This window comes from Triticum dicoccoides, unplaced genomic scaffold (assembly GCF_002162155.2).
Source record: "Triticum dicoccoides isolate Atlit2015 ecotype Zavitan unplaced genomic scaffold, WEW_v2.0 scaffold102646, whole genome shotgun sequence".
Taxonomy (NCBI): Eukaryota; Viridiplantae; Streptophyta; class Magnoliopsida; order Poales; family Poaceae; genus Triticum; species Triticum dicoccoides.
Genome location: NW_021170188.1, coordinates 15585 through 24657, shown reverse-complemented (window position 1 = coordinate 24657; position 9073 = coordinate 15585). Strand labels below are relative to the sequence as shown.

Sequence of the window (9073 nt, the reverse complement as noted above, 5' to 3'; positions counted from 1 at the left end):
TCCTCGGCGGGGGAGGGTGCGGGGGTCCTCGGTGGCGGAGCGGGGGAGGGTGCGGGTGGTGCTCGGCGGCGAGGGGGATCTGGCGAGGGGGGATAGCGATCGAGATGGAGGACACTAGAATAGAAGAAATATCATTTCAATATGTCGAAATACAATCGAGAAATGAAGGCTACAATTTAAATACAATCGATCTTAGCTAGCTATCTGTTCACAATCTTCTTGCCCTTCTTTTTCGCAAATGGTGTTCTTCTGTGGAACGGACGTCCTTTAGGTAGGGTGGTCCTGCTTCTTCTTGTGGTGTATGGCACTTCATCGTCGTCGTCATGTTCCATCTTCGGGTCACTGTACTTGTCGAAGTCTTGCTCATTGGCGACTCCATCCATTCCGATGATCTTCCTTTTGCCTCTCCTCACGACAACACGACTGGGCTTTGACGGGTTGGTAATGAAGAAGCATTGGTCCACTTGGGAAGCCAGTACCCATGGCTTATTTTTCGCGGTGACGTTTGCGCCCGCGGTTTTGGATTTGACTTCGGGTATAACCATGGTGGTGAAATACCGGTCTTCTTTTAGGACGCTCTTGGCCCATCTGACACAGAACATCGGGACCTTCTCTCCAGCGTAGCTCAGCTCCTAGATCTCCTCGATCCTTCCGTAGTATCTGTCCTTGTCGTTACCGGTGTAGGATTCCATTGTTACCCGGAAGTTCTGATAACCATCGCTCTTCATGTCCTTGTCCTCGGTGTAGAATGTGTAGCCGTTGATATCGTATGCCTCATAGGTCATCTAGTTGTGCTCAGCACCCTGTGACAAGGCGAATATGAGTTTTTCTTCCGCGGAAGAATCCTCATGTAAAAGGTACGACAGAAGCTTCTCCTTGAACCAACGCGTGAAACATGAGTTGTGCTCTTTGATTTTATCTCCTTCCGTCCTCTGTTGGCCTCGGTCATTGTACGTCTTCTCAATAAAGGTTTTGTGCTCTACCACCCAAGGATCGACCACGTCTATGTGTTGTAGCGCGACTAGGTTTGCTCTTTCAAAGTCGACGAGTCAACCCTCGAAGTCGACATGCCTTTCGCGGCGACCCTCGCGGTGACCCCATCCAGTGAGCCTGCCGAGGTGCCTGTTGACGGGCAGACCAACGGGGTTCTCGATGCCTAGATAATTCGTGCAGTAGGAGATGCACTCTTCGGTCAGAAAGCCCCTGGCTATGCTTCCCTCTGGACGTGACATGTTGCGAACGTATCCTTTGATGACACCATTCATCCTTTCGAACGGCATCATGCTGTGTAGGAACGTCGGCCCGAGTTGGATGATATCCTCCACGATATGGACCAGCAGATGCACCATAACGTCGAAGAATGCCGGCGGGAAGTACATCTCAAGCTCGCATAGTATCACCACAATCTCTTCCTGTAGCCTTCTGAGTTGCCTCACGCCAACCGACTTCCGAGAGATGACGTCGAAAAAGTTGCATAGGCCAAATAGCGTTTCACGGACGTGCGTGTCCATGATCCCATGGATTGCAACTGGAAGTATCTATGTCATCAGCACGAGACAGTCATGAGACTTCATCCCGCTGAACTTCTGCTTCGCTGGGTGTAGGTATCTGCTTATCTTCCCCGCGTAACCGTAAGGAAGTTTTACTCCTACGAGGCAGATGAAAAACTGCTCGATCTCCTCCTGACTTAGAGTGAAGCACGCGGGAGGGTAGTCATTTCCGGTCTTCTTGGCATTTTTGCCTTTGTGATGACTTTTCGTGTCCTACTTCGCCTCATCATCATCATCATTAGCGTGAAGCTCCTCCCTGATGCCCATTGATTTCAAGTCTGCCCTTGCTTTCGTCCCATCTTTGGTCCTCTCTGGCATGTTGAGCAGGGTACCAAGCAGACTCTCGCACACGTTCTTCGTGATATGCATGACATCAAGGCTATGAGGCACACGGTGGATCTTCCAGTACGGCAAGTACCAGAAAACAGACCTCGTTTTCCATACCTTCAGCAGCGGCTCTGGCACCTTTCGCTTTTTTCTCGGCTCTGTCGACTTTTGCTTCTGTCCCGGCAGTGGGCAATCTTTTCAATTTTTCAACAGCTCGTCTATTTCCTCGCCGCTCCTCGTACACAGGTGTCATCGGGGTTCGGTTTCACCATCGAATAGATCCTTGCGTTTTCTCCATGGGTCATCGTTGCGAAGCAACCTTCGATGTCCCATGAACACGATTTTCGAAGACCCGGGATCTCTATCTAGCTGACGATACGTTGTGTCATCCATGCACCTGATGCATCCAAAAAATCCGTGTACCACCTGCCCCGCGAGATATCCGTAACTGAGATAGTCGTGCACCATCGTGAGCAGTGCGGCTCTCATAGGGAAATATTCTTTCTCTGCGGCATCCCACGTATTGGCTGGCGTTTTCCACAGCGTGTCTAGCTCCTCTTTCAGCAGCCCCAGATACAGATTGATATCGTTCTCTGGTTATTTGGGCCCTTCAATTAGCATACTCATGTGAATGTACTTCCTCTTCATGCACAACCAGGGGGGAAGGTTGTACATCCACACAAACACAGGCCAGGTGCTATGTGTGCTTCTCTGGCTGCCAAACGGATTGACTTCATCGGTGCTCGTGCCCAACACGATGTTCCTTGGATCGTCCCCAAATTCTGGGTGTTCGAAGTTCAACGCTTGCCACTGGCTCGCATCCTTAGGGTGACTCAGCATCTTGTCTTTTTTATCTATCTCCGGATCATTTCCGTCATCTTCTCGCTTCTTCTCCTCCCTATCTGTGTGCCAACGCAGGAGCTTTGCTAGCTTAGGGTCCGTGAAATACCGCTGCAGACGAGGAGTGATCGGAAAGTACCACACCACTTTTCGAGGAGCTTTCTTCCTCTTCTTGTATCGAGTGACGCCGCACACCGGACATATGGTAGACTCTGCGTGCTCGTCCCGATAAATGATGCAATTGTTCATGCACACATGGTATTTCACGTGCGGTAAATCCAGAGGACACACGATTTTCTTCGCCTCCTCAAAACTGGTTGGGCACTTGCTCCCCTTGGGAAGACGTTCGTGCCAGAATGACATGTTCTCGTCGAAGCATGCGTCGGTCATTTTGTGTTTTACCTTCATCTCCAGAGCCATGAGCGTTACTTTCAGGCGGGTATCCTCGAGCCTGCATCCTTCATACAATGGAGTAACCGCGTCTATCTCCAGTTGATCCAGCTTGGCTTTCTCTCGGGCGGCAGCTCTTGCGTTATCCGTCTGCTTGAGAAGCAGCTCTTGAATATGAGGGTCCTGCATCCAGTCCATCGATGGTCCATCGTCGTCTGCTCCGGCATCTTCATCTTTCTCTTCATCATGTCCGGCATCTTCTACATGATGACTGTGTACAGCATCACCGTCGTGATCATTTCCAGGAGATTCTTCGTCTTCTCGCCCGCCCTCGCCGCGGTGGTTGTCTTGCTGCCCTTCCTCATTTCTTGCCCGGCCCCCATGGACGACTTTATAGTCATCTTCATCACCTTGCCACCGATAGCCATCCATGAAACCAAGCAAGAGCAGGTGGTCCCGCACATGCCCGGAATCCGGGTCAGCAATAAGGCTCTTCAGCTTGCATCTTCGACACGGACATCTTATCTCCGTCTCGTTCTTTCGAAGCATCTCGGCCTTCGCGGAGCTCAAAAATATGTTAGTAGTGGCGCACCATTGATGTGGTGCACCATTAGTGTGATAGACACTAATGACGCACCAGCACATGGTGCGCCACTGCTATATAGTAGTGGCGCACCACATGTCTGATACGCCATTAGTGTCCATATTATCTATATCCCTTTTCCTAATAGTGTATATTGAGGAATGCTAGATCTAATGTTTCAGTGCTTGTGATATGGGGGTCGTCTGCTGACAAAAGCTTTGCCAAGTGTAACACTCAGCAAAAGGCGTGTATGTTGAGTGCTACACCCGGCAAAAGGTGCCATGTTGGTTACTCGTGGGAGCATTTATCATATGCCTGGTAGTGACACTCACAAAAACGACCATTTGGCACACCCTAGAAGCCTGCCGAACGTCCAAAAGCCGAGTGCCATGTATAATTTTGTTTTTCTCGACAAATTTAATCGGTTGTTGAGAACTGACCTATAATTGAACCGTTAGGAAGGTGGTTGTGCACTAGCGCACCAAAAATCAAACTCATTCTTTTAGTGGGAGACAGCATTCCCGTAGACAGCTATGTGCGTATAATGACTTCCTCAACATCATGGCCAGCCGGGCCAGTCTACAAAGATCAAAGGTGCTCATGATGGTAGAGTGCCTGTCCACGCACTTATAGTGATGAGGGTATGTTTCCAAAAAACGAATATGCTTGTACGTGAGCGCTTGCTGTAATTGTGTTTTAAAAGAACAGTTTTGCTAAAGTACAACTAGATGTGCTATAAGTATTGCACATCTAAATCCTATGTCATTGATCTTACGTCGAGATTCGTGTAGATATTTTTCTTTTTTTTCTCTTTATGCTTGATTCACTCACTTAAATGTGCAATAACTAGAGCACATCTAGATGTGCCCTAGACACACCCAAGAAAGAAAATCGGTTGTTAGTGAGATTTTGGGTGCGATTTGGATTGGGATTGCAGTTTTTTTAGGGCTATGAACGTTGCAATTGCATCGTAAAAGCAGAGTTGTTGACGCTTTGACGAAAGCGGCAATGTCAGTCTCAGTCTCCGCCATGCTACAGGCTCGAACTTATTCTTTATATAAGCAGCTAACTGCACAGACTTTCCTCACGACACACGGAGGATCCACAGAAGCAAGCAAAGTAGAGAAAAACATGGCGTCCTCGCAGTCGGCCAAGGCCAAGCCGCACGTCCTGCTCATCCCCTACCCGGCTCAAGGCCACGTGAACCCGTTGCTGAGGCTGGCCAAGGCCCTGCACACGCACTCATTCCACATCACCTTGGTCCACACCGAGCACAACCATCGCCGCCTCCTCCGGTCCCGCGGGCCGGGCGCCGTCGAGGAGGTCCCGGGCTTTCGAGTCGAGACAATTCCTGACGGGCTCCCGCCGGCAGACCTCGATGCCACCCAGGACATCTGGAAGCTCTGTGAGGCCACGAGGCGGACGTGCCCTGGCCATGTCAGGGAGGTCGTCGAGAGGCTCAGCCGCAGCGAGGGCGTCCCGCCGGTGACCTGCGTCATCGCCGACGGCGCCATGGGGTTCGTGGTGCACGTGGCCAAGGAGTTGGGGCTCCCAGCCTATCTGTTCTTCACGACCAGTGCATGTGGGCTCCTGGCATATCTCAACTTTGATCAACTTGTCAAGAGAGGCTACGTGCCATTCAAAGGTAAATGAGTTTAATCCACTCGTTCTATTGTACCTTAATTTCTAAATCGTACGTCAACATGATATCACACTAACCCCGCAAAAAGAAACATGATATCACAGTCAGTCATACGGACAACTCAACTGGCAGTGGACATCTACCACTAATTATAGTGGGAATATAAGCGACACTTAACGATCACTATGGTTAACGATCATGACTCAAAATGAATGAATTCAACAACATTGGATTTCATGGCTCTCTTTCAGGAACGATCAAAACAAGGGGGGTCGATTTACTCTTTCTAGCGGCCCTCCTCCTCTAGCTTTGTTCTTCTTCTTCCTGCTACCGTCACCTGCAGTTGGTGCCGCTGCCACACACACCTTGCCCGGCATGAGCCACCTCCTCTGCCGCCTTGCCGCCGCCGCAGGCTATCCTTCTAAACCGCGGGGCAATCAATAGCCAGAGACCTCCCCGTCCGTCGGACCTGAACCCGTCAACCTCTGACTTCTCCCTCCATCGGCGACGTCGCTGACGCATCGTCCGTGGCTCCGGATCGCTCCTGGCTCCGGCGTCGGACCTCCCCGCTGCCGCTTGCCACTTTGCCTTCAAACATAACTTGTTCCCTCTCGAAATCTATCTACTGTTGTTTAAGTGTGTGTGTGTGTGTGTGTGTGTGTAACATAATATCCTATCTAATGACCTGTACACATGCACAACAGACGAGAGCTGCTTCACGGACGGTTACCTCGACACTCCTGTGAGCTGGATAACCGGAATGATCGGCAGCGTCCGTCTCCGCGACCTCCCAACTTTCATCCGCACCACCGACGCCGACGACGTCATGGTGAACATCAACATCAAGCAGTGCGAGCTGGATGCTCCTGCCGCCGACGGCATCCTCCTCAACACCTTCGACGACCTAGAGCAAACATCGCTGGCCGCCATCCGCGAGCGTCTACCCAACACCATCACCGTCGGACCTCTCGTCTCGATGCCTTCCTACCTTCCCTCCCTCACCTCGAGCCTGTGGAAAGAGGACAACGTATGCACTTCGTGGCTGGACAAGCAGCCGGATGGCTCCGTTGTGTACGTCAACTTCGGGAGCATAACAGTAGTGTCGGCGGAGCAGATGGTGGAGTTTGCACGAGGGTTGGCCGGCGCCGGCAGCCCGTTCCTATGGGTTGTCCGGCCTGACATGGTGCGGGACGGCGGCCTGCCTGAGGGGTTCGTGGACGAGGTGGCGGGGAGGGGGCTGATGGTGGGGTGGTGCGACCAGGAGGCGGTTCTGGAGCACCGCGCAACTGGTGGTTTCTTGACCCACTGTGGGTGGAACTCGACGCTGGAGAGCCTGCGTGCTGGCATGCCAATGGTATGCTGGCCGTTCTTCGCCGAGCAGGTGACCAACTGCAGGTACGCATGTGACGAGTGGCAGGTCGGCATTGAGATGGCGCGCCAGGCCGGGCGGGAAGAGGTGGAGGCAGCGGTGAGGGAGCTGATGGGTGACGGGGCGATGAGACGGAAGGCGGCCGAGTGGAAGAAGAAGGCGGATAAGGCAGTCGCGGAGGGTGGTTCGTCGCATGGGAACCTCAAGAGGTTCATCCAAGAGATCGCGCGCGTCAAGTGATAATGGTATATATACTCTGGAAAATGATAAAAGTACAGCCATATATATTGACTGTTCAAAGAAATTTGTGCTACATGCACATTGTATGATCTATGTATGAGCTTTTGAGTAATTAATTATGATATTGTTGTATTTGGAAGGGATGGAAAATTAGTTAATGGTGATCCCATATGATGTATACGAGGGACAGACGTACAGTGTAGTTGCATCGATCGGGTTTGCATTTTGATTGTATCCTCTAAACTACACCACTTGAATTTTGTTTTTGCGTTTGTCGTGCCGTGTAGTGTCATTCTTTTGTTTTTGCCGTAGGGCATCTAACAGTAGTAGTCGTCGTATGTTTTTCTCTGCAAATTTGTAGGGAACAGGCAAAGTCATCATAGGATAGATAGAATAGGATGGGTCTTTCTCTTTCATTTGCAGGCTGTTATGGCAACCTAATTAACGTGTAGATTGAGGTAATTAACTGTAGCAGCCAAATGACTTTGTTGATGAGGTGGAGGAACAGGTCGTCCGGAGTAAATGTATGCAGATAGACGCCCCCTCCAGCAATGCTAACCTCTCCTTCCTCAATTCCCTCAACTTATGAATTCCCATTGAAGATGTGCGACATGGCTTACATACACACAACATCTTCTTAATAGTTATACGGTTTTAATTTCCATTGAAGATGTGCGACATGGCTTACATACACACAACACCTTCTTAATAGTTATACGGTTTTAATTCCCATTGAAGATGTGCGACATGGCTTACATACACACAACACCTTCTTAATAATTATACGGTTTTAATTTCCATTGAAGATGTGCGACATGGCTTACATACACACAACACCTTCTTAATAGTTATACGGTTTTAATTCCCATTGAAGATGTGCGACATGGCTTACATACACACAACACCTTCTTAATAGTTATACGGTTTTAATTCCCATTGAACAGGTCGTCCGAGTAAATCGCCAAAAACTATCACAATTGCGGTCTCATTTTTGAAAAAAAAATGTTACATTTTTTTTCAAAAAGATTGTTGGCACTCAGTAATCTTTTTGTCAAAACACTGATCACTCAAATATGCGCACATTGACGTTGAACCTAACGGGTGGATCCCACAGTAAGTGATGATGTGGCACCTGAACCGCACATCGTTTGACTCAATCGTTAGGCAGGCTTAGGGACCACCCTCTCAATATCCATATCCCCCTTCTCTTTCTTGCGCATTTCATCGAATGCCTTGCGAATGCACGGCTGCCTGCCACCGCTGCGGGAGACACACAGCTGCACCTCGTGACGAGCTGGTTCACGCAATCGGCTGCAAAGACAAGGTTGTGACTCACTAAGGTTGCATGCGTCCTCGGGGTGCGTCTTCCTTCCCATCGTCGTCCAAAACCACCTTGTGCACGCGTTGCCATGTCGTCTACCTTGGATGCACGCACAACTTTGGTCTTGGTGTTGGCGATGACTGTGAGCTACACTAGAGCAGAGGACGGGGAGGAACTGCAAGACGCGGGCCTGAGCGCAAAGTTCACGAAGGCGGCTTAAGCGTCGAGCAAGGAGTCAATGGCGAGCAAGCGTGGCTGCATGGCACCCATCCGGGAGGTGAGCAAGTAGGATGGCATGATCAACAAAATAATTAACGTTCTTTCCCTACTTCATTGTAGCATGCAACAAAAGATGTGTCAGTGGTGTTGCCTGCTATCTGTGGTCCTCTTACAAGAGATTTTGCTACAATCCTTCTTCATTTGCACCTTCTCATGGAGTTCTACTCAATCTTTGTGCAGTTTCAAACAACTGGATTGGTTACGCATGTAAACTTTTGAGAAAAACAGATCATGTAAACTGAAACAATTGTGGTGTCACATTGATATGGTATATCATCGAATCTAACTTCTATATTTTACAAGTTTTGGCATTATCACATTTTTGAAATATTCGTGATTGATATATCTGTAAGACATAAGAGGAAGGTTATGTAATCAATAGGGAATTGGGACTCAGGAAACAAAATGAGAATTCAGAGAGAGAGATCAACCCAATCCCCAAGGGTTTGGTTCCAAAACAAATTCATGTTTTTTTTCCTTTGCCCATTTTCTTAGTTTATTGGTTTCTTTTCTTCTTTTATTTTTCGGTTGG

General features: G+C 49.4%; 1 protein-coding gene across 1 annotated transcript; it reads left to right on the top strand.

The window, feature by feature from the left end:
- Window positions 1–4791: 4791 nt before the first annotated feature.
- LOC119342708 (UDP-glycosyltransferase 85A1-like) lies at window positions 4792–7176 on the top strand. Its single transcript, XM_037614131.1, has 2 exons — window positions 4792–5335; window positions 6037–7176. Exons 1-2 carry the CDS (start codon window positions 4822–4824, stop codon window positions 6939–6941), a joined length of 1419 nt encoding a protein of 472 aa, XP_037470028.1. The 5' UTR covers window positions 4792–4821; the 3' UTR covers window positions 6942–7176.
- The last annotated feature ends 1897 nt before the right edge of the window (window positions 7177–9073 follow it).

Coding starts and splice junctions, on each gene's coding strand:
- LOC119342708 (XM_037614131.1), top strand. CDS start 4,822: ATGGCGTCCTCGCAGTCGGCCAAGGCCAAGCCGCACGTCCTGCTCATC. Junction 5,336..6,036: donor AGGCTACGTGCCATTCAAAG/GTAAATGAGTTT, acceptor CATGCACAACAG/ACGAGAGCTGCTTCACGGAC.